This window comes from Canis lupus, chromosome 16, assembly GCF_011100685.1.
Source record: "Canis lupus familiaris isolate Mischka breed German Shepherd chromosome 16, alternate assembly UU_Cfam_GSD_1.0, whole genome shotgun sequence".
NCBI classification, from domain to species: Eukaryota; Metazoa; Chordata; class Mammalia; order Carnivora; family Canidae; genus Canis; species Canis lupus.
Window position 1 is genome coordinate 27,192,278 of NC_049237.1, and position 26,640 is coordinate 27,218,917.

Below are 26,640 nucleotides of genomic sequence, written 5' to 3' on the forward strand. Positions count from 1 at the left end.
TAAAAAAATCTAAGGAGCCTGAAATCACATCTAGTATCTTTTCCAACTGCAACAGTATGAAACCAGAAATTACTTAACAGGAGGAAAAATGGAAAATTCACAAAAATATAAAAAAAGTAAACACATTCGTGAACAACCAGTCCTGCCACTTCTGACAACATGCATGGACTTAGAGGGCATTATTTCAGTGAAGTAAGTCGACAAAGAAAGACAAATACCATATGATCTCATTTATATGTGTAATATTAAAAAAAAGAAGTTATACTCAGAAAAAGGGAGTAAAGATAAAAAGGTGGTTTCCTCTAGTCTACTAGAGGTTGGAGAATGGGAGAAATGAGGAGATGTTGGTCCAATGGTGCAAACTTCCAGTTATAAGATGAATAAGTTCTGGGTATCTAATATTCAGCATGGTGATTATAGTTAACAATATTATATACTTGAAATCTGCCGAGAGTAAATCTTAAATATTCTTAATAATACATATGTCAACTAACCTTACTATGGTAATCATTTTGCAATATATACATGCATCAAATCATCACACCGTATATTTTAAATTTATACCCTTTTTTAGACAACCCTATTTATTTATTTATTTATTTATTTATTTATTATTTATTTATTTATTAAGATTTTATTTATTTATTCATGAGAGAGACAGAGAGAGAGAGAGGCAGAGACACAGGCAGAGGGAGAAGCAGGCTCCATGCAGGGAGCCTGACTTGGGACTCAATCTGGAAACTCCAGGATCACGCCCTGAGCCAAAGACAGACACCCAACCACTGAGACACCCAGGCATCCCAAATTTATACCACGTTATATGTCAATTATATCTTAATAAAACCAGCACAGGGTTAGGGGCAAGAAGCCAACAGGAAGGAGCAAAGATGAAAAATACAGGAAAGAATCACAGGAACATTATTTGAGATTCTGGGTTCCAAAGCTCTTTATGTGATTCTTTGGTTTAAATCAATTAATTTCCTATTGTGTTTTAATTCAATCTCATTAGAGTTTTTATCTGACTTGAGCACTGACTTATAATCCAGGGTAAAATTTCATAAAATCAAAACCCATCAAAATTATACAGTTATAAAACACAAAAGTAAATTTGCTAGGACACAGAATCCAGGAATATATCTAAAGAAAAATTTAATGTTACCAGTGTGTGCTCCAGATAATTTTAATGTAAAGATAATTTAATGTTAGGGAATTCATTGATATAGCCCACCACATAGCAGTAGGTCAAAGGTAAATAATGATTATTTTAATAGTATCTAATATTTTTAGTGTCAAAGAAACTACTCATAAATGTAAAATCTATTTTTTTTTAATTCTTATAAAATAGGATTAAGAGGATACTCCACTAAATGAAAAATAAGCCATTAACAAAAATCATACATAACCTTGAATGTCTAGATGCATTCCCGGTCATGTCAGGGTCAAGACAATGATGTACACTAATTATTTGAAATTATTATAGAAGTGCTATCATTGTAACTACACAAGAAAACAAATCCAAATTGTAAATATCAGAAAGGAAATCAACATTTTATCTACAGATCATGACTATTTACCTAGAAAATTCTAATATAATTAACAATAAAAATAGGTGGCACAAGGGGTATGGCGGGTAACAAAATAATCATATACAAATGAATGTTTTTCTGAATATCAATAATACCCAGTCAAAAACACAAACAAAATAGCTTTTCCTTCCAATAAAATCAATTAGAAATTATAACATAACAAATTAGAACACGTGATAGGAAAAAAGGGGCCTATTTATAATAATAAAAATATACCCAGCAATAAAACAAAAAACCCCAAAAAACCTTTATGTCTAAATCTTTAAAAGACTCCCCAAAAACAGAGACACGTACCATGCCCTCCTATTAGAAGACTCAATAATATAATGATGTCACTTTTCCCCACTGCAAGTTTATAAATTTAATGCCATCCCAACAAAAATTCCAAAGTGCTTTTTAGTTTTTTAGTTTTTAATTTTTTTGTATCTCAACAAAAATTTCTCAAGTTCATCTGGAATGATAAATAAATAAAAATATCCAAGCAAAGTAGGAAAAAAGAATGAATGGGCATTTATATGATCAGATATTAAAAATACATTATAAAACCAATAAAAACTAAAATAAGACAGTACTAACACATGACACATGAATAATTAGAAATATCAGTGGGCATGGAGAGAGAAAAACAGAAATGAAACCCTAGAATATATAAAAATTTAATAAGTAATTTAAATAAGATTTCAAATTAAAAGAGGGATTATAAATGAGATTAAGGCAAATGATAAACCATTCTGAAAAAAATGACATTAGAACTCTGCACACAGTAATGATTAAAGGGAAAAAAAAGAATACCAACCTCATACTATATACACTCAACATTCCCCTGAATTAAACAGGTGTTAAATAAAATACAAAGTCTACTAGAAAATACCAGAGAATAATATATTACACTGAGAAAGATCTTATAAAATATGTAAGTAAAAAAAAAAAAAAAATGTAAGTAAAGTTAGAAACTATAAAGTAAAGGAATAATAGATTTAAATACATAAAAATGCAAATATAGCAAAAAAGTTACTAAAAACAAGAGGCAAGAAATAAGCCAAGCAAAATATCATATATACAGAACATTTATATGACATTAATGTTCTTTAAAATCAGTAAGACACAGACCAATTTTCAAGTGGACAAAGAACATCAAATAGGCAAATCACAAAAGGAGTAAGAATATAGAGACAAAAAAATTAATACCACTAACAATCAAGAAAGAGTAAAATAAAAAGGAAACCACCACTGAAGTTTTAAAATGATAGATACCTAACCTTGACTATGTTATGGAAAATTCAAGCATTTCCTACTGAAAACTGAATGGAAGGTAAACTATTAAAAACTTTTCTAAAGAGAAATCTGGCAAAACTCTATCTAAAATCTTAAAAGTACGCACACCGGGGCACCTCAGTGGCTTAATCAGTTGAACATCTGACTCTTGATTTCAGCTCAGGTCATAACCTCAGGGTTGTGGCACTGAGTCCCTCTCAGGCTCCATGCTCAGTGTGGAGTCTGCTTGAAATTCTCTCTACCTCTCCCTCTGTTTCCACCCCCTCCCCCCACCCACCCACATCCCTACCCACTCATGGTCTGCCTCTAAAATAAATAAATCTTAAGAAGGGGGGGGGGCACGTATATCCCATCATAGTAGTTTAACATCAGAAAACAGTCATAATATTCGGAAATTTTTATATAAATAAAAATTGCCTAGCACTGTTTATACTAATTCCAGCAACCAAGTTTTTTAGTGGCAAAGACAGGCACAAAAATACAAAGATCTTTTTGTAAGAAAGGAAGGACAGAATTGGCACCAAAAATTCTGTAGACACTGAGGTAACTTGCAAGTCCACCTGACTTTTTCACGAGTCATGTCACCAGTCAGTTATGATCTCTCCCTCCTCATCCTCTACTCTCCTCTAAGTTGATTTCTTCCACTTGTTCCACATTTCTGCTCCCCAATATCTCTTGTATATGACTGAGGTTTACCCTGACACCTTCTGGTCCTGCTCACTCTTCATGGCATCGCTAAAGAATTCTTACAGTTTCTGCACTACTCTGAATTATCTTTCTTAATTATATATTCCAACCCCAAAGGGAATTTGGCCTAGCTCTTCTCATATAGAAATTACTAATGGTAAGTCAGAGGCTAATTCTTGACTCATGTCTGATCCAAAGAGTGGTGATTAGGATAGCAGAGAGCGTGGACAGACACGCATGATGCCATTTCTAGTACAGAGACATGCAAGCGCGTGCACACACACACACACACACACACACACACAGTCCCGGCAATCACCTAAGAGCCCCCATAATAGCAGACTAGCTAATAAATTATAGCACATTGATCAGGAAAAGAAACACACACAGTATATCACAACATAGACCAGGGGTTGGTTATATGTGACTGCCAATAAAATCTAAACAGTTGAAAAACAGCCATTCTTAATTTTATCCGTAGTGGCTTTGTATTTTCCAAAATCTATAATAAATACTAGGTTTCTTTTATAAATCAGAAAAGAATAACTACTTAGTATAAGGGTTTTTTTAAACTTTTAAACTTTACTTCATAAAGAGAAAACATTTTGGTTACCTTTCCATTGTCACATCTTGTGCCTTCATTCACCATCCCAGGATCTGGAACATCTGATCCTAGCTGGAAATCCACACCCCAACATTTGGTGCCTTTACTGGGAGTCTGAATAATAGCAGGCACGATTCCAAATACAGGCATGTCTTGTACATTCTCACACTGAAGCTTGCCACACAATGCATTCCTATAAAGATACAGTCATAATGCAAACACAAAATGCACCCAGTATATATTAAAGAAAAAAGTATATATTTGGACACATAAAGTTTATTGATATTTAGTTGAAGGGAATCTAAACAGAGAAAATGTATGAGAGTGAAGACATCAAAGCAGTTCTCTTAAAATATAGCAGAGGTAAGTGTATGCTGAGATACAGATTAGTAGGGAACCAGGTAGTGCTCATTCTCCTTCTTCCATCTGTATAGGGATCAAAAAAGCCTAATGAAAAAGTTGTTTATAATTTTATAAATGCTTTCACACAGAAAATAATACGACTATACCACAATTCAATTGTGACTTTTTACAGAGTTACGGTAAGGAGCAAATTAGATTCTGTACTGTAAAATAACCAAGAAAGGACTCTACCCTTCTTGGCTTGGGCTAACTCTTAGTTACTTACCTTAAGACTCAATTCATTAATTCACTAAAATTCCTATCACCAACACTGTGTTAGCTAAATACCTTTGCTATATCCTTTCATAACACACTAAATACCACTAACATCAACTCTTATGGTACTGTACTGAAATTTTCTACTTGACTATCTTGTGATCCAAGTACCTACCCTCCCGTTCAATCTCCTTTTATGATATCAAGTCATTATAGGATATTATTTTCCTCTAATTCACCTATTCCTCTAACTTATCACCCTCTAAAGATTTCCATTCTAGATATCATAAAACTATTTTACTTCTTGAGTTAAAATCTATCTCTTTTTAACTTTTCCTCACCGGTCCCAGAACTTCCACATGAGATCACTGGGCAATTATCAATCATGTAGTTCCTAAACAGAGCTAAATGTCAACAGAGCAATACCCTATAATCATTTCTCATGAAACAAGGAAGCTTCCCTTTAAATATGTTCCAGGTTGTCTCACTGCCTCTTGAAGCACACTACTCAGAGAGGGTATGAAATTTTGCTTATAATTTGACAAAGAACAAATGTAGTTCACACTTCCTCCATTTTAGATATTGTACTACTATTAAGCCTAAGATTACAGTAGCTTTTTTGTTAACTACATCACATTATTGATGCCTTTGAACTGATCACTAGCTAAAATCTTCATTTACTCTTTGCATATACTGTTAACTCTCCTCTTCGACCTCCATCCTACACTAACAAGAGTTAGTAATTTTGTCTCAACTTTACATTTATTCTTATGTCACCATTTATAAATAATGTGCTTACACTTTGAGCATCAGTTCCTTCATCTGAAAAACAAGAGATAAGTAATAATGTCTACCTCACATTGTTGGTTAAAATTAGAACCTCTAAAACAAAACATAGCATAAAGCAGACTTAAGTTAAATCTATTGGAGCCTACCAAAATCCATGTTGCTATGATATACGTAGGGTTTCATGGGTAGTCTTAGTGACATATTAGAGTAAAAGGAAAATACTCAATGTTTAAAAAGCTGTTGCATATCAGTAGGAAAAAAATAACCACTTCCACAGAAAAAATTAGCAAAGACACAAAAAAAGCAATTCACAAAATAAAGAATGCAAACAGTCAACAAAGCTAAGAGATGTTCATTGTTACAAAGAAAATCCCATTGCAAGCCTCAATATAACAATTTGCTTCAGGCAAAGATAATCAATACATCGCGCTAAAACCGTGAGATGAAACATTTGTGGGAAAATAGCTATTTATATGGTACAAAATCATCACTCTTCCACATATTACCTGATAAATGTAATGGGAAAAACATAACTCTACAGTAGCAAGTTATCTGGTCATCACCACTTAGTATCAGTAATAAAATAAACAACCCAGAATTATGTGCCTCCTTGACATAATGTGCCAGTTATGATGTATTCTTCCTGAAAATATTTAATGTGAATCTAGTTAAAACTTTAGACTTAACTTCTGATTTATAAAAAAAAAAATCAGGGGATAGAGACACAAGTTCAGCAATACTAAGAACTACCAAATAAACGCAGAACATGGGCCATTCTAAAAGACCACTGGCCCAGTTTATTTCCTTAGGTCACTATCATTGAAAAGAAAGAAATAATAGAAGACTATATTAGATTAAAAGTGACTTAAGTGGCATGACAACTACATTCAATGCATGATCATTGACAGAATCCCAATGTGAAACAAAAGCAGCTATGAAACACATTTGAGGACAACTGGAGAAACTTTAATATTGACCAGGTATTATATGATATTAGGAAATTATTAATTTTGGTAGGTCTGAAACTGCTAGTGTGAACGACCAGATGTGTTGGAAATGAATACCAAAGAATTTAGCAGTGAAGTATTGTAATGCCTATAATTTACTTTGAAATGGTTTGGCAAAGTCTAGACAAAATAAATATGACAAAATATTAACAATGTTCTAATCTAGGCTATATGGGTTTCATCACAGTATTCCTTCTACTCCTCTGTATAATTGAAATCTGTCATTTAAAAAGTTTAGCAAGGGCAACCCGGGTGGCTCAGTGGTTTCTCTCCCTGCCTGTGTCTCTACCTCTCTCTCTCTCTCTCATGAATAAATAAATAAAATCTTAAAAAAATAAATAAAGTTTAGAAAAAGATGACAACATCTATATACCCGAGAGACAAGAGAGCTTTTTCACACAACAGTACGATCTGCACAACAGCGTCTGCAGTATATACAGCAGAGAGCTGGAAGGGGATTAGGGAATAAGACTATCCATTTGCATAAAGACTCTGGAAAGAAACACAAAAGATAAGAGAACACACACCTGTTCAGCAGGGACCAGGTAAAGAGGATAGGAGTAGAAGCCACATTTTCTCTACATCCCTTTATGCATCTCTTAAACAACAACAATAAACTTAAATATTTACAAATTTATTTAAAATAAAAATGAAGTATCTATTTGATATAACAAATTGGAAAAGTCCAGATAGCCCCAGAACAACACAGGTTCAAACTGCACGGGTCTACTTAACACATGGATTTTTTACAGTACAGTACTATAAATGTATTTTCTCTTCTCTTCCCTTTTTTTTTATTGGAGTTCGATTTGCCAACATATATTATGACACGCAGTGCTCATCCCGTCAAGTGCCTGCCTCACTGCCTGTCACCCAGTCACCCCATTCACCCACCCACCTCCCCTTCTACTACACCTTGTTCTTTCCCAGAGTTAGGAATCTCTCATGTTTTGGCACCATCTCTGATTTTTCCCACTCATTTTCTCTCCTTTCACTATAATTCCTTTCACTATTTTTTATATTCCCCGTATGAGTGAAACCACATAATGATTGTCCTTATCTGATTGACTTACTTCACTCAGCATAATACCCTCTGTTTCCATCCATGATGAAGTAAATGGTGGGTATTCATCCTTTTGGATGGCTAAGTAATATTCCATTGTGTATATAGACCACATCCTCTTTATCCATTCATCTGTCGAAGGACACCATGGCTTCTTCCACAGTTTGGCTATTGTGGACATTGTTGCTAGAAACATCGGGGTGCAGGTGTCCCGGTGTTTCACTGCATCTGTATCTCTGGGGTAAATACCCAGTAGTGCAATTGCTGGGTTGTAAGGTAGCTCTATTTTTAACTCTTTTTAGGAACCTCCATACAGTTTTCCAGAGTGGCTGTACCAGTTCACATTCCCACCAACAGTGCAAAGGGTTCCCCTTTCTCCACATCCTCTCCAACATTTGTTGTTTCTTCTCTTGTTAATTTTCACCATCCTCACTGGTGTGAGGTGGTATCTCATTGTGCTTTTGATTTTGATTTCCCTGATGCCAAGTGATGTGGAGCATTTTCTCATGTGCTTATTGGCCATGTCTATGTCTTCTTTGGTGAAATTTCTGTTCATGTCTTTTACCCATTTCAGGATTGGATTGTTTCTTGGGTGTTGAGTTTAATAAGTTCTTTACAGATCTTGGATACTAGCTCTTTAATGGATATGTCATTTGCAAATATCTTCTCCCATTCTGTAGGCTGTCTTTTAGTTTTGTTGACCGTTTCTTTTGCTGTGTGAAAGCTTTTTATCTTGATGAAGTCTCAATAATTCATTTTTGCTTTTGTTTCCTTTGTCTTCATGGATTCATCTTGCAGGAAGTTGCTGTGGCCAAGTTCAAAAGGGTGTTCCTGTGTTCTCTAGGATATTGATGGATTCCTGTCTCACATTTAGATCTTTCAACCATTTTGAGTTTATCTTTGTATATGGTGTAAGAGAATGGTCCAGTTTCATTCTTCTGCACATGGCTGTCCAATTTTCCCAGCACCATCTATTGAAGAGACTGTCCTTTTCCCAGTGGATAGTCTTTCCTGCCTTGTCAAATATTAGTTGACCATAGAGTTGAGGGCCCATTTCTGGGTTCCCTATTCTGTTCCATTGATCTATGTGTCTGTTTTTGTGCCAGTACCATATTGTCTTGATGACCACAGCTTTGTAGTACAACCTGAAATCCGGCATTGTGATGCCCCCAGCTATGGTTTTCTCTTTCAATATTCCCCTGGCTAATCGGGGTCCTTTCTGATTCCACACAAATCTTAAGATGATTTGTTCCAACTCTCTGAAGAAAGTCCATGGTATTTTGATAGGGATTGCATTGAATGTGTAAATTGCCCTAGGTAGCATCGACATTTTCACAATATTAATTCTTCCAATCCACGAGCATGGAATATTTTTCCATCTCTTTGTATCTTCCTCAATTTCTCTCAGAAGTGTTTTGTAGTTTTTAGGGTATAGATCCTTCACCTCTTTGGTTAGGTTTATTCCTAGGTGTCTTATGCTTTTGGGTGCAATTGTAAATGGGACTGACTCCTTAATTTCTCTTTCTTCAGTCTCATTGTTAGTGTATAGAAATGCCACTGATTTCTGGGCATTGATTTCGTATTCTGCCACATTGCTGAATTGCTGTATGAGTTCTAGCAATTTTGGGGTAGAGTTTTTTGGGTTTTCTATGTACAGTATCATGCCATCTGCAAAGAGGGAGAGTTTGACTACTTTATGGGCAATTTGAATGCCTTTTATTTCTTTTTGTTGTCTGATTGCTGAGGCTAGGACTTCTAGTACTATGTTGAATAGCAGTGGTGAGAGTGGACAACCCAACTGTGTTGCTGATCTTAGGGGAAAGGTTCCCAGTGTTTCCCCCATTGAGAATGATATTTGCTGTGGGCTTTTCATAGACAGCTTTTAAGATGCTGAGGAATGTTCCCTCTATCCCTACACTCTGAAGAGTTTTGATCAGGAATGGATGCTGTATTTTGTCAAATTGAGAGGATCATATGGTTCTTATTTTTTTCTCTTGTTGATGTGATCTATCACATTTGATTGTTTTACTAGTGTTGAACCAACCTTGCATCCTGGGGATAAATCCCACTTGGTCAGGGTGTATAATCTTTTTAATGTACTGTTGGATCCTACTGGCTACAAGCATCCCTCAAAAATTTGGAAAAAACTCAAATACACAAGCTAACCTTGCACCTACAGGAACTGGAAAAAGAATAGCAAATAAAATCTATACCAACCAGAAGAAGAGCGATCATAAATATTTAAGCAGAACTCAATGAAACAGAGACTAGAAGAACTGTAGAACAGATCAACCAAACCAGGAGTTGATTCTTTGAAAGAATTAATAAGATAGATAAACCATTAGCTAGCCTAATTAAAAACAAAAGAGAAAACACTCAAATTAATAAAATCAGGAATGAAAAAGGAGAGATCACCACCAATACCAAGGAAATACAAACGATTTTTAAAACATATTATGAACAGCTATACGCCAATAAATTAGGCAATCTAGAAGAAATGGATGCATTTCTGGAAAACCACAAATTACCAAAACTGGAATAGGAAGAAATAGAAAACCTGAACGGGCCAATAACCAGGGAGGACATGGAAGTAGTCATCAAAAACCTCCCAAGACACAAAAGTCCAGGGCCAGATGTTTTAAGGGCCAGATGGCTTCCCAGGGGAATTCTATCAAACATTTAAAGAAGAACTGACCTATTCTACTAAAGCCGTTCTGAAGGATAGAAAGGGATGGAATACTTCAAAACTCATTTTATGAGGCCATCATCACCTTAATTCCAAAACCACACAAAGACCCCACCAAAAAGGAGAATTATAGACCAATATCCCTGATGAACACAGATGCAAAAGTTCCTTTTGATTTTCTTAATAACATTTTCTTTTCTCTACCTCCCTTTATTGTAAGATTATAATACTCAATACATATAACAGAAAATATATGTTAATCTATGCTGTAAGGTTTCTTGTCAATAGTACACTATTAGTAGTAAAGTTTTGGGGGAGTCGAAAGTTAAAGTGAATTTTTCACTGCGTGGAAAGTCGGCACCTTTAATCCCCATGTTGTTCAAAGGTCAACTATATTTTTTAAGATAACAATCCGCATTGGTGAAGGGACAATGGAAAGATGAATCAGCTAAATGTTTTGGAAGTCAATTTGGAAGTAGTCACAAGGAGCCTTAAAACTTGTCCATATTTTTTTAGAAAAATCTAGTAAGAAATTATCAGAGAAATATAAACAAACACTAAAGTTGTATACGTCACAATCCTACCTACCTAAAATAGAAAATTACTAGAAACAACTTGAATTTCTAAAATAAGAAAATTATTAAAAGAAGTTGGATACATCCTGTAAACACTCTTAATACAGTGAAAAGTAAAAATAGATTTATAAAATAAGATAAACCATACTATGCAATTTTGTTTTCACACACAGATGTGGGTCTCTGAGTCCACATATATGTATGTGCATACCTGTATGAGGGACAAATGTATTTCTATAAATGTACATACATACACATAAGAAGGAAATATAACAAATATTTAAGGAAATATCTCTGGGTAGTAGGACCATACATGTAACTTTTCTTAGATTTTTCTAGAGTTTATACATTTTCTGTGAGGATGATTATAAAGATAGCAATGATGACAACCATGATGAGTTGTATAATGAACCAGGTGCTCTTAGTACTATAACACCCATCAACACATTCAAAACAACTGGAAGCAGGTACTATTATTATCCCCATTTTATAGAAAAATGAGGTACAGATGTAAAAAAAAAAAAAGAAGAAGAAGAAAGAAAGAAAGAAAGAAAGAAAGAAAGAAAGAAAGAAAGAAAGAAAGAAAGAAAGAAAGAAAGAAAAGAAAAGTGAGGCAACTCATCCAAAGCCTCAGAGATCTGGTGGGTGAAGCAGTATTTAAACCCAGAGTCTAACTTCAGATGTATATTTCTAATGACTATATTAGTACTATATTACTATCATAAAGTGTTTTTCAAATCAGCCTCCCAGTAATTTGTAAGTTTTCTAAGTAAGTATAGTTTCTATCATTTCATTAAGATACTTGGCAAACATGGAAACAGAACCAGGCTAAAGACAGGATCAGGTATGTCCAATAAGCTCTCCAAGTCTCCACTTATCCAAAGGTTTTAGCTCAGTTCATTCAATCCCACTGGCTATATCATCTTTTCCTGCATTCAATTCAACAAATATTTAATAGGTACTTTTATGTGCCAAATATTATGCTAAACACAGAAGATAAAACATGTCACTAAATTTTATAATAGTTTACCAATGAATGTTGACCACCAAATAGTCACATAAGGAGTAAAACTGTGGAAAATGCTAGAAAATAATATTCCAAAGATAAAGAAAAAAATCTGGGAACACTAAAAGAGTCAATTCATTTGGGAGACATAACAATCCTAAATGTGAATGCACCTAGTAACTTAAGCACTTAATAACACAAATTCAAATGATATACAGCAAAAAGAAATCATAGAACTAAAAATAAAAATAGATGACTTTATAATCATAGCTCAAGATTTTAACATACTTCTCTCAGAAATGTAAGGACCAACATAAAACACACATACAACCCAAAGATATAGGAAATTTGAATAAAACTGTTACTTTGACACTTACAGAATAACATAATCCAATAACTATAGAACACTTTTTTTCACTTGTACATGGATATTTACCAAAACAGGACATATGCTGGACCATGATTCACATCTCAAGAAACTGAAAAGAATTAAAGTTTCCTGGGATGCCTGGATGGCTCAGCAGTTGAGCATCTGCCTTCTTCCCAGGGCATGATCCCGGAGTCCCAGGATCAAGTCCCACACTGGGCTCCCTGCATGGAGCCTGCTTCTCTCTGCCTATGTCTCTGCCTCTCTCTGTGTGTCTCTCATGAATAAATAAATAAAATCTTAAAAAAAAGAAAAAAGAATTAAAGTTTCCATTGAGAACTCAATGGAATTAAACTAGAAACCAAAAACAACCAGATAACCAGAATACTCCCAAATATCTGGAAATTAAATAATATACTTTCAATAACCCAAGAGCCACAGGAGAAATCACAATATAAATTTTAAAATACTATGAAGTGAACAATAAAAAAACTATCAAATTCAAGCAGCACGTAATCTTTTAACCAGTTTATCCTTCCTTCAACATTCACGTTCCTACTTTTCTCATTTTAATTCAGACAGATTATGTTAACCAAAATGGGTCTAAATCTCCCCCAAAGTGTAGGACAGAGCCCTCCTGTGTCTTTCCTAAACACCATAAAAGAATCATGAAAATTCTCTGCTTATAACTGACTTTGTATTCGATTTTCTTTCTACCTGGAAAATTATCCCTTAAACTATCTATCTTATTCTAAGATACTATATAATTTTTATCGTTCTTACTAGGGCAGTGGTTTGGGCTAAAACCTTCCCATGGAATTTAAATATACTAAACATTTATTAAGAATAAAATAGTCTGACTTCCCCAAAAGTGCTATGTGAATGCAAGAGAACTTATATCTACAACTACTTTTTAAATTACTCAAGATAGGTATCAAAAGTCACATTCATATCCTCTTTTAATATACTTTCTTGGTTTTTTAATTTTCCCTCTATCTATTCTGTTTTATATATCAAGAAAGGTAAATTCTGAATATTCTGTGAGATATACCTTATTTTAATAACAAGAATTAGATACAATAAGTTAGCTAACAAAAGCACACAGCAGTAAGAATACCTACAAGAAGGCTCTCTGGCTCTGCTAAGAAAGTTGAGGAAGTCTTTGAAACTGAGATCTGGAGGAGTGGAGACAATGTGCCAGCCAGAAGGAACAGAATGTGTAGAGGGGCAGAGGACCACACGCAGGCCCACATAGCTGGTGTCTCACAGCATTGCATGGCTAAGTAGAGAAAGATAAGCCTACAAATAAACACATTAAAAGAGCAACTAGAAACACAGAAAAGAATACTAGAAAAAATTTTCATACAGAAGCCAAGGAAAGAGCTTTCTTTCTTCAAGGACAAAATGGTCAACATAGTTGAATGCTACTGAAAGATCCAGTAGCATGAAGACCTAAAAATGAAAGTTGGATTTAGCAACATGGAGATCACTGTTGTTATTTATTCTGAGAAAACATGTTTCACTACACTTGCTTAGACTAACTGGCAGAGTAGGTGGTAGAGCACAAGAGATACACAGTATTACAGAATCATTCGAATGACACAAAATATCAGTGTGTATACCTATAGTGCAAAGAAACTAAAAAGGGGGAAGAAACACAGTGAAACTAGTAAATATATGCTGAATGAGTTTATGGATGGATTTTTTTCTCATTTATACTTTTTTAATAATTATTAATTTTTACCATAAGCAAATATTATAGAAACAAAAAAAGGTTTTAATTTGTCATTTTAAAATTATGAGCAAGAAGAACATAACACCCAGAATAAATTTTGCAGGTACCTTTATCTACACATTAGCATCATCTTTTAATTAAAAAAATAGAAGAGGAAGACTTTATTTGAGGTAGAATTGTAGAATAAGAAAAAAAGGATTCTAAAATCTACTAGATTTTAGACTGTTAACATCAAAAGGGACGACTTATTTTACTAGTTCTTTTCAGAGTTTCTCTAAAGCCTTATGCTATACAACTTTAAGTATGAAAAGTTCAGTATTTAAGGGGGAGAAAGCCAGCAGTCACAAGGAGTTATAAAAGATACTAGAAATGACTGGTCTTACAATCTTTCACATTCCTTTACAACCTTGCCTCCACTTACCCAGTGGCACACTTCTTGTATTCATTGCCAGAGAAACCACAATTGCCAAATCTGTCACCTTTAGAATTCACATCAATGAAACAATCTCTTGGGGCAGCCTTGGCTTCTGTAACATTAAAAAAAAAAAAAAAAAAAAGTATGGCAATTTAAGTCAAAAATAAAAGTATTCCCTAGGACAACCCATACCCTGGATCAACTGCCACATTACCTTCTAAAGATTTTCAAGCCACAAGGAAAAAACTTTATTGTTCCACTTTTATACTTCACAACAAGATGTAAAAGTAAAGCTTAGATTATATTTAAAAGCTAGCCTGGACTCAAAGAAAAGTTATTAAAAGAAATGTCATTAAACAAGATGAAATTATAAATAAATGGAAAGGCATTGTACAGTCTGGTGGTGTTCTAAGCATATCCCTTCTCACTACTCTCAAAACATATATTTGCCGCTTCATTAGATTATGCTGGAGGGGCACCTCGGTGGCTCAGTGGTTGAGCATCTGCCTTTGACTCAGGTCATGATCCTGGGGTTCTGAGATCAAGTCCTGCATCAGGCTTCACAGGGAACCTGCTTCTCCCTCTGCCTGTGTCTCTGCCTCTCTCTCTGTGTCTCTCATGAATAAATAAATAAAATCTCTTTAAAAAAATCAAGCTGGAAAGGGCTGGTGAAAACACTGCTCGCTATTACTATTGATTTTTTTTATTTACCATATATAGATGCTAAATTTAGATGCCCCCACCAAAAAGATAGATAGGCACACAGCCATGACAGCTGACAAGGTAGCAAACTATTCTTGCTTTCTTATGTTACATATGTTTTAATCACTTCATGTTCAATTTGCCCACAAATTACATATTCTGAAAAAAGTTCTACTTGTAAATATTTTTAAACCAAAATGCCAGCACTTTGTGTTAAAGAAAGGAATTCACTCACCTTCACTTACACGTCTACTGCTATGTTTTGTTTAAAAGAAAATGGACGTGAGGTAAAAGAAGTTGGCACAAGAAAGACGCAGAGGACCACACAACATGGAAAGGGAATGCAAAATACCTGCCCGGGACAAACATCCCTTGCAGGGCCCTTCTACAGAACAGAAGGAGCTCTAAACTTCCAGGTAATCTCTACAAAGCAAAATAACTGTAGTTCCCTTAGTCCTACACATCTTTACTAAATAACAGTATTTACCTCATTAAAATGAATCTGTAATTATTTTTCAGTCTGCGATAACCTGCCTATTTTTGCAAAATGGATCAGGATTGACAGAGCCTCTTCACTCAATCACTTCCTGACCCACCATAGGATAAGGGGTATAAAAGAACTAGAGATCAAAACTAGAGACAAAGGAAGTCCGGGCAAAGTCAACAACTCTAGCATCCGAGAAATGTAACATAGTACTCATGACTGATCTTCCTGAGAGAAACAAAAATAAAAATAGCAGATTAGGGTCCTTCTTTCCTTTCCATTTTTTCTTCCTCCCTTCCTCTTCCCTTCTTTTCTTCATTAAATATATATTATTCCCTACTAAGTGTTCCACACCCTGATAAATAATGGGTATAGTTTACCAGTACCTCTCTGGAGAGAAACAGGAAAGTTCCTGTTAGTAATTCTCTGTTGTCTTAAAAGACAATCCTCAACAAACATCTGGTGCTCACTTACTCTGCTCGATTGAACGTGATGTTCCTCTCCCTACTGGCTCAAGAAAGAAACAGAAGTAGGAAAATAAGATCTCAGTATGGTTTGGGCATAAACCCATCACTGTCAATTATCAAACAAAGCAATCTGCTTCATTGTGCTGAAAGCAACCTTTACCTTGAGAACCTTAATCACTTGAATCCAAGGAATGAAACATAAAATGGAATACAATGTAGACTATCACTGCAGGGACAGCTAGCATCAGTGTGTAATCAAAATAAAGCTGACAAAAGGTGCTGCCATGCTTCAATGCAAACTCTCTATGGGTTTTCACCAAAACTCCTGTAGTACAGCAACTTGATTTTCCTGTTGTACTAACAAATAGAAAAGTCAAAAGAGCAATCAGAAAAATCTGACTTGCACAGACCAATGGCACTGGTTAGTTGATCATGGTGCTCCTAGAAATAAAAAGAGAGGAAGCTTACCAGAACATTCTTGCTACATCTGTATACGCAGAAAAGTTCTAGGTCAAATGAAAAAAAGGGTGACATGGGCCCTCAATCAATTCCCAAACTTGAGCCATATTACAGACCCAGAAACTCTTAAATGAAGGACAGGACACGTCTCCTTCAGGTAGAACCCTGATACACTGCCACAAATTTATACTCTCATTCTCCCGTCCTTCCCCAACCGGACCTATGGCCTTTTACCATGATAACTAGGCACCGTGGAAAAGAAAAATCAGACCTTTCAGGAACTACTGAACATCAGCTCTGAACTGGCACTGAATCCAGGAGACCCAAAACATCACGGTGGCCTACCTGTCAGAATAGGGAGCTACAGAGGTCAGGTGATCAATGGAGCTTCAGCTAAGTCCACCTCACTCACAGAGGGCCCAGTAGGACCCCGAACTCATCCCTTACTTTCTTCCCCAGTTCCAGAATGCGGGACTGGAACAAACACAATTGGCTGCTAGCAGAATCCCCACACTGGCTCCCTGACCTGTGGAGTCAGGGCTACCATGGCAGGAAAGGCCAAGTGGAAGCCATGAGAACTGCCACTACCTAGGAAAATAGTAAACCAAAAGCAATAAATACCACAATCCAGGAAGCACTGCAGAGATCAATGTCACCCTCAACGACTGATAGTCCAGTTTGACTAAGCTAATTGGCCTGTGCAGAAGACAGACAGATCCTAGACAACAACAGTGGGTTATCCTAAGGGGATATGTAATTGCTGCTGTAGCTACTGTGGTTCTATTGCTTGAGCAAATCCCCGTACCTCCTGGTACCTGGTATGCAGCTGCTGAACTGGCAGATACTGTTTTTTCCACCCTGGTCAATAAGGACCACCAGAAGCAGTTTGCTATCAGCTGGCAAGACCAGCAATATGCCTTCACTGTCCTCTCTCAGAGGTAGAGCAACCCTCCAGCCCTACATCGTAATTTAGTCTGCAGGGATGCTGGTCAACTTTTCCTTCCACAAGATATACTCTGGCCCATTACATTGATGACATTATCCTAATTGAACCTAATGTGCAAGACATAGCCATACTGGGGACTAATTGGTAAGACAACAAAGCATGTCAGAGGTGGAAAGGAAAGCTGAGAAAAATTCAGGAGTCTTCTACCTCAGTCAAATTATCAGGGGGCCCGTGGAGTGGGACATAACTAGATTTCCCTTCAAAAGTTAAGGATAAGTTGTTATATCCAGCCCCATTGCTCCAGGAATCATGAAGTATAAGTGGAAGTGGCACCACTACTTCTCCCAGTGGCCCTCTAGCAAAAATTTTGCTTCTTGTCCCTACAACCTTATGTTCCTGCTAGCCTAGAGTTCTTAGTTCCCGAGAGGAGTGCTTCCATCAGGAGACACAACAATGATTCTACTGAACTAGAAGTTAAGTCTACCACCCAGACATTTTATACTCCTCATACCTCTGAATGAACAGGCGAAAAAGAGAGTTACTGTGTTGGCTGGGGTTACCGATCTTGACTATCATGAGGAAACTAGACCACTACTGCACAAGGGAGGTAAAGAAGAATATGAGTAGAATACAGGAGATCCCTTAGGGTGACTCTTAGTATTGCTATCCCCTGTGATTAAAGCCAATGGAAAACTAAAGAAACCCAATCCAGGCTGGATAGCCCAGAGCCTTTAAGAATGAAGGTTTGGGTCACTCCACAGGTAAAAAGCCAAGACTAACTGTGGTGCTTGCTGAAGACAAAGGATATACAGAATGGATAATGAGGAAGGTTGTTAAAACTACCAGCTATGACCACAGGACTGGTTATAGAAACTAGGACTTTAATTGTCATGAATATTTCTTCCTTTTTGTTATGAATGTATTTGTGATCACATATAGATCAGAGGTTTCTACAACTCACTTCCTGGATTCAGTTAATTTGCTAGAGTAGCTCACAGAACTCAGAGAAACATTTTACTTACAACATTACTGATTTATTCTAAAATGATATAACTCAGAAACAGCCAGATGGAAGAGATGCATAGGGCAAGGTATGAGGAAAGGGGCTCGAAAATTTCATACCCTCTCTGAATTCAGCCCTTTCCCAGAATATCCATATCCATTTGGTTCACCAAGCTGGAAACTCTCAGAACCCTATCCTTTTGGCTTGTTAATGGAGGCTTCATTACATAGGTGTGGTTCATTAAAACCTAGGCCATTAGTGATTAACTATCTCTCACCCCTCTTCCCTCCCTAGGGAAGGTCAGGGAACTGAAAGTTCCAACCTTCTAAAGACACTGGTTGATTCCCTGGGCAACCAGCGCCCATCCTTGGGTTACCTAGGAGCTTTCCAAATGCCACTTCATTAACATAACAGAAGACACATTGATAGCTCTTATCACTTAGGAAATTCCAAGGGTTTTAGAAGCTTGATGCCAAGAACTGGAGGAAGATCAAATATGTTTTCCTAATTATAAATCACAGTATCACAACAATCCACAGTGCTTTAACTAAAATCATAATAATTAATCCATATTAAAGGATGTAGAATGGAAAAAGATCAAGAATATAATGGGAGTTGACAAAAGTTGAAAGAGGGAAAGAATTGTAAATTCTCATCTTCCATAGTGAGAAATTAGTGGTTAATACCTAGAATGGAAAAATCATAAAATGGCATTAATAAGAGATTATCTAAAGACCTGAAGCAAGTAACAGAATAACCAGCCAGAAAAAGTGAAAAGTGGTTGCCCCAAGGGATGGGGTTATTAGGTAGGAGTACACTTTTTCATAAAACCTTATTTAAAAATTTGGCTCTTTAATCTACATGTACATATATCTTTGATAAAAATGAAAACTTTAAATGGAGAAAACAGGAAAAACTTTTAAACATCCTAAGAATCCATCAGTATGAGAATGGATTCTATTTACATAATGTAATACTCTAATGTACTGTGACCTAAATGTATTAAGATACTGATATTGTAATCAAATGCCTCAAAAACATTTTGAGCAAGCAATGAAAATAGCAGACCCATATGTATATACCTATACTATTCATATGAAATTAAAACTAGAAGATGATACTAAGTAAATGTATATTTATTTATTTTGTTTATATACATAGAATAGAAAGGTGATAAAAAGAAAGAGAGTAAAAGCAAAAATTATCAACTAAATTTGCACATGCCAAATTCATAAGCAGGACTGCTCATGAAGAAGGAAGTAGGGAGGTAAGACAGGAGAGAGAACAGGTGAACTTCAATTTTATCAATAACGTTTTCTTTCCATTTTTAACAAAAACTGAAGCACAAAATCAAATCAAATCAAAGCAATCAATTATAATTAAAATGTCTTACTTGAGCCAAAAATGACTTGACACTGAGCATCATAATATTGGCACATGCCATTGTAACAATAGGCCTTATTATTCTGGCAAGGATATCCATTCTGAATAAAAACATCTGGCTGACAGAACTGAGAAGAACCATTGCAATATTCTGGAACATCACATTCGTTGGTTTTTCCTCGGCACAAAGTACCTCCTGGAAGGAACTAGGGTAATAAGATTCAAATTAAACAGGAATATCAGGACAATCTCCACAAACTAATCAAATTTGAAGCCACAGTATTTAGATCCATAAAAAGTTCTAATAACAACAAAAGATTAGATAACCCAATAGAAATATGAACAAAGGCCAACAATAGGAAGCTTATAAAAGTCATGAAATATGGAAAATGAAAAAATATAACCTCACTGATAACCAAAAGAAATATAAATTAAATTTTGAAAAGCACTTTACACCTAGGGCACTTGAGTGGCTCAGTTGGTTAAGCATCTGCCTTCAACTCAGGTTATGATCTCAGGGTCCTGGTCCTGCATTGGGTTCCCTGCTCAGTGGGGAATCTGCTTCCCCCTCTCCATCTGCCCCTGCCCCCTGCTCATGCTCACTCTCTTAAATGAGTAAAAAAATCTTAAAAAAAAAAAAAAAAAAAGCACTTTTTACCAATCAGACTAACCAGGATTATAACCCTTGCTAGCAACTAATATTGGCACAGCAAGCATTTGATTACACTGCCAGTAGAAGTATAGGTTGGCACATTGGTGAAAAATACATTAAAATGTGTCAAAATTTTTAAGATACATACTCTGTTCCAACAATTCCACTTCTAAACAAAAATTAGAAGCAACCTAAATATCCATCATTAGTTGACTCAATAAAGGATGGTATAGCCACACAAAGCAGTACTAACTATATAACCATGTATAACTCTATGGATAGATAAAGTCTATGGTATCTTATTGAAAAAAAAGCAGGTAGTAAAATAAGCATATGTGTGTTAACATGCTTATATATACACATATACAGACACATTCACATGTGTATAGAAAATTACGTAAAGTTAACAAATTATCAACAATGGCTACCTGAGGAGAGTAAAATGATATAGCATCTTTCACTGTGTACTTTCTATACTTTGATATTTTTGAATTATTTATAAAAACATAGATTTTTTTTTAAAGTAGACTCCATGCTTAGCATGGAGTCCAACACAGGGCTTGAACTCATGACCCTGAGATCAAGACATGAGCTGAGATCAAGAGTCAGACACCCAACCAGCCAAGCCATCCAGCTGCCCCAAATTACTTTCAAAATCAGAAAGAAAAAGAAATGTTTCTCCTTAGGAAAAAAGTCTCCCAAGACTACTTGTTATAAAAGAATGTACTTCAAACTTGCAAACAAGTGGCATAAAATTTTTCATAAAATTTCTTATAGATGAGAAAACACAAATTTTGATATATATATGTTTTTCCTTTTTCTACTTTTTTCCAAATAGGGAGGAATTCCTTACCCAACAGTCTTTACAGCAGTCACCATATGCACATTCGGCAGATGATTTAAGTTTACAAGTAGTTCCTTCACAACAAGGGTCCGATTCACACTCCTGTGAAGAGAAAATGACTGTCAATAAAGAAAGAAGTCATTGTCATCAATTTTCATTAATCAAAGTCTTATCCTAGATCTAAAATCTTCTTTCTAACCAGCCTCTAGCAGTTACTCTCTGGAAAATCACTTACTATCCTTCGGAAGGTATCAGTGACTCTTCAGCTACAACTATTTAAAGGTCAACATCTTTCAAAGGAAGGAAACCATACAGACAATGCATCTTTGTTGGCTTGAATTGCCATAACAAGATACTATGAACTGGTAGTTTCAACAACTGAAATATATTATCTCAGTTCTGCAGGCTAGAGGACCAAACTCAAAGTTCCAGTCAATTTGGCTTTTGGCTAAGACTTTCTTCCTAGCTTGCAGACAGCTGCTTTCTCACTGTGTGCTCACATGGCCCATCTCTGGTGCAAATGTTCTGACAGAGAGAGAGAAAGCAAGCTCTCCTGGGTCTCTTCTCATAAGAACACTAACCCTGTCAGATCAAGATCCCATCCTTTTGACCTCATTAACCTTAATTACTTACTTAGAGGCCACATCTACAGCTATCCTCAGGGTGAGGGCTTCAACACAGAAATTTGGGGAAGGAGGATACATTCAGTCATAACAGTTTAATCATCACTGGGAAGTAAAGATCCACAGATACATTTCCCTTCATGCTCAATGTCTGACTTGCCTAATGGGTGCGTCTTCATCTTATGTGGACATTCTTTCTATCTTGCCTGGCTTCTCTCACTCCACTTTGAGCCTCCATGGCTCCTCATTGCCCCCTACCAAACCCCACAACCTGACACCTAAAGGGACACTTCCTCCATGTTCAGGTCTGAATTGTTTGAGAGGGAAGCAGAAGGAGGGAGAAAGAATAAGACAGGGGATAGAAGGAGGAGGAGAAGAAGGAGTGGCGAGGAAATAAGCTTTAATTTTTGAAGAATATCTGTCCTACTATGGAATTCTAGGTTGACAGTTTCTGCCACTGAGAACTGTAAATATGCCGTTCTATTGTTTTCTGCCCCCTTATTGTTTCAGGGAAAAATCAGCTGCCACTAATATCTTTGTTCTCTTGTTTTCTATTGGCTTCTTTCATTATTTTCTCTTTTCCCAGCACTTTGATTAGAGTATACCTACATAAATTTTCTTTGTCATGATTCTGGTGTAGATTTACTTGGTGTTTTGAAATTATAAGTCAATGTTTATCCCTAAATTAGGGGGGTTTTCAGTCATTTTTTTTTCTTTCATCCTCAGTCTCCTGAGATTTCACGAACAGTTACATTAAACTATTTGATATCTCCTACATGTTCCTGATGCTCTGTTCATTTTTCTTTAATCATTTCTATTTTTTCTTTAGTTTGGATTATTTCTTTTGATCAGCTTCATGTTCATTGACTCTTTTCTGCCATATTAGCCTGTTATTAATTCTAGCCAGTAAAACTTTCCATTTATTGGACTTTTTTAGTTCTGTAAGTTCTTTATTTGGTTCTTTATTATAATTTACATTTCTCTCTAAATTTTTACACTTTGATCATGAAGACCATATTTTTCTCTAATTCTTTGATGATAAATATGGAATATAATTCGTAGCATCTTTATTTCTAATAGCAAAATGTTAGGAAAAAATCCAAATGTCCTCTAATGGGCGAAAGATTAAGCAAACTCTGCATGGTCAAACAACAGTTAAACAAACTCCAGGCAGGACCTCTGGGCTGGTGGTAAACATTATTCCAAGTTCTCCACAGTAAAATACATCCAATGGAACAATACTCATAAGAAGAAATGAAATGTTAATGCATGTAACAACTTAGATTGACCTTAAAGGCATTATACTTAGTGGAAAAAAAGTCAGTCTCAAAAGAGTATTTATTTTATGATTCCATTTATATAACATTATTGAAATGACAACATTACAGATAGAAGACAGATTAGAAGTAGCCAGAGGAAGGAATCAGGGCTAGAGTTGAGGGTGGGTGCAAATACAAAGAAGTAGCAGCAGGGAGTTTCTTTGTGTGACAATAGAATAGTTCTCTGTGTTAATGGAGGTGGTGCTTACAAAATCAATAAATGGGAAAAAATTACACATCACACATACACAAATGCAGTTAAAAATGGTGAAAGCTGAATAAAGTCTGTGATCTAGTTAATGCATCAACATCAGTGTCCTGGTTTTTATACTGCATGACAGCTACTACATATGATGTCACCTTTGGGGGAAATGGTGAAAATGCATGGGGCTCTTTGTACTGTTTGAAAACTTGCAAAAAGCAAATTCCCATCAGTTTATAATTATTTTTAACAAAAAATTTAAAATAAATGAACTTTAATTTAAATATTGTACCATACAAAAGAATTAAGTCAAAATGGATCATAGTCCTAAATGGACTAAACCCTAGAATTAGAAGGCTTCTAGGAGAAAACCTTTGCAACCTTAGATTAGATAAAGATTCCTGAGATATAACATCAAAAATGCATAGCCCCTATAAGCATAAGTTGATAAAATGGGCTTTATTTAAAATGTAAAGCTTCTAGTTTTCAAAAAAGATTGTTAAGGAAATTAAAGATGAGCTACAGACTGGGAGAAAATATCTGCAAATCACGTATCTGATTAGACCCAGAATATATGAAGTACTCTCAAAACTCAGTAAGAAAACCACACAATTTTCAAACTAGGGAAAAAAGGTGAACAGAGATGTCATCAAAAAAGATATACAGATGGCAAATAAGCACCTGAAAACATGCTCAACATCACTGATCACTAAGGAAATGCAAATTAAAACATTAGTGAGGTACCACTACACACTTCAAAAGAATAGCTAAACTGAACTGACCAACCATATGAAGTATCCCCAAGGATGTAAAAGAACTAGAACTCTCATACACTGACAGTGTGAATGTAAAATGGTACAAACACTTTGAAAAACAGTTTGAAAACTTCTTGAAAAGTTATCCACCTAACATATGACCCAATCATTTTACTCCTAGATATTTACCCAAGAGAAATGAAAACATGAGTCCATATGAAGACTTGACTGCAAGTATTCACATACAGCAGCTTTATGTGTTGATAGCCAAACACTGGAAAGAGCCAAATTTACATGAACAGATGAAAAGGTAAACCAACTGTACCATATCCATACTACTCAATGATAAATAGCAATTTAAAAAATGAGCTACTGACACTGTAGCAAAATGGATGAATCTCAAAATAATTATGCTGAGGGAATGAAGCTAGACAAAAAAAGTCATTCCATTTACATGAAATTCTAGGAAACGTACAGAAAAGTATGACCAGAAAGGAAATCCATGATTGGATGAGGATTGGAGAACAAGAAGGGATGGAAAGAAGGGATTACCAAGAGTTATAAAGAACTTTTTGGGATAATGATGTGTTTGTTATCTTGATCCTGATGATGGTTTCACACAAGTATACATGTGTCAAAATGTATCAACTTGTATGCTTTAAATATATGCAGCTTATTTTTGACCAAGTGCTTACAATTGTCCTTTTCTTATTCTTTGCTCTTATTCTTTTTAAATTTTTTAATAAAGCTTCTCCCTCTCCTACAGGCCCCTGAGCTCTGCTCGTCCATATAGAAAAAGTGGAGCTTGTCACCTCCCCAGTTCCCATCAGCTTCTCCTGGAAATCAGCTGACCACAGCAGAACACTTTTATATCAGACCTCACTGGTCATTTCCCCTTGCTTATCCAGCTTCCTCTTGGATTCTGCTTGCCCCCACCCTGACCTTTTATTTTTTTTTTTAAGATTTTATTTATTTATTCATGAGAGACATGGGGGGGGGTGGGCAGAAACACAGGCAGAGGGAGACGCAGGCTCCATGCAGGGAGCCCGATATGGGACTCGATCCCAGGACTCCAGGATCATGCCCTGGGCCAAAGGCAGGCACCAAACTGCTGAGCCACCCAGGGAGCCCATGAGGCACCCAGGGAGCCCCACCCTGACCCTTTAAAAGAAAAACCTTTCCTTATTTGACTGTGAGATGCTTTCAGATTCTGAGATCAGAGCATTCTTCCTATTACAATAGTCTTTATTCTGAACAAAGTCTTTCGTTATCTAAGTCCAAGTTTGGTTTCCTTAACAGTATATCAATTATACTTCAATAAAGCTGCTAAACTGTTTTCAAAAACACTGTATAAGACATATGGCTTCATAAAAGATTAAAGAAGGAGGAAATAAACTATGTACACAGGAATTTTATTTATGATAAATGTACAATTTAAAAAGGTCTTACAACAACTGATCATTAGTGGATAAAAATTAATGCCCTAACTTATTCCACATGACCCTCCTCAAAGAGCTAATATAAAAATTTTCAATTATAAAAATGCTAATTATGGAAGGGGTTATGATGACAATCTTGAAATAAGGGTACTACAAGCCTAGTCAAACTACAAAATTCAGAAAAATCTAAAGGAAAAAAATTGATAAATTTCCTGCATTTAAATTTCAAATTTCAATATAATAAAATACATCCTATTGAAAGCTAAACGTCAAGAGTGAATCCTAAGGCAAACCGAGAAACAGACTTAACTGTAGATAACAAACTGATCCCAGAGGGGAGGTAGATGGAGATGGGATAAATAGGTGATGGGGATTAAGGAGTGTGCTTAGTACGATGAGCACAGGATGATGTATGGAAGTGTTGAATCACTATATTATAAACCTGAAACTAACATTACATGTATATTAACTGGAATTTAAATAGAAACTTAAAAAATAAATAGTGAACAGAAAAAGAAATCAAAAGAGAAGAAAAATTGTAAACTGGAAAAAATTTAATAGAACACAAAATGGAAATGAATTAAAATTATAATTAAAAAGCATAGACTGGGGGAAGAAAAGAGTGAACCCTAAGGTAAACTTTGGGTGATAATGATGTGTCAATGTAGTCACCGACTGTAACAAATGTCCCATTATGCTGCAGTATGGGGATACTACAGGAGGTTGTGTGTGGTGGTATATGGGAACTCTCAGTACTTTCCATTCAACTTTCCTGTGACCCTAAAACTGCCCTAAAAGACAAAGTTAATTAATTTTTAAAAGCTAAATGGTAAGCTAACGATAGAGGAAAAATATTAAAACATATACAAAACAAAGGACTTTGCCCACAATACATTAGCTGCTAAAAATCAATTTAAAAGAATGCCTGGGTGGCTCAGTCGGTTAAGCA

General features: G+C 35.6%; 1 protein-coding gene across 1 annotated transcript in view; it reads right to left on the reverse strand.

Annotated features, from left to right (window-relative positions):
- Nucleotides 1-26,640, reverse strand: part of ADAM9 (ADAM metallopeptidase domain 9) — a 136,566-nt gene that overhangs the window by 37,443 nt on the left and 72,483 nt on the right. The window contains 4 exon segments of the mRNA NM_001195402.1: nt 4,162-4,345; nt 14,420-14,525; nt 19,868-20,063; nt 21,363-21,455. Coding sequence (NP_001182331.1) covers nt 4,162-4,345; nt 14,420-14,525; nt 19,868-20,063; nt 21,363-21,455 — 579 coding nt within the window.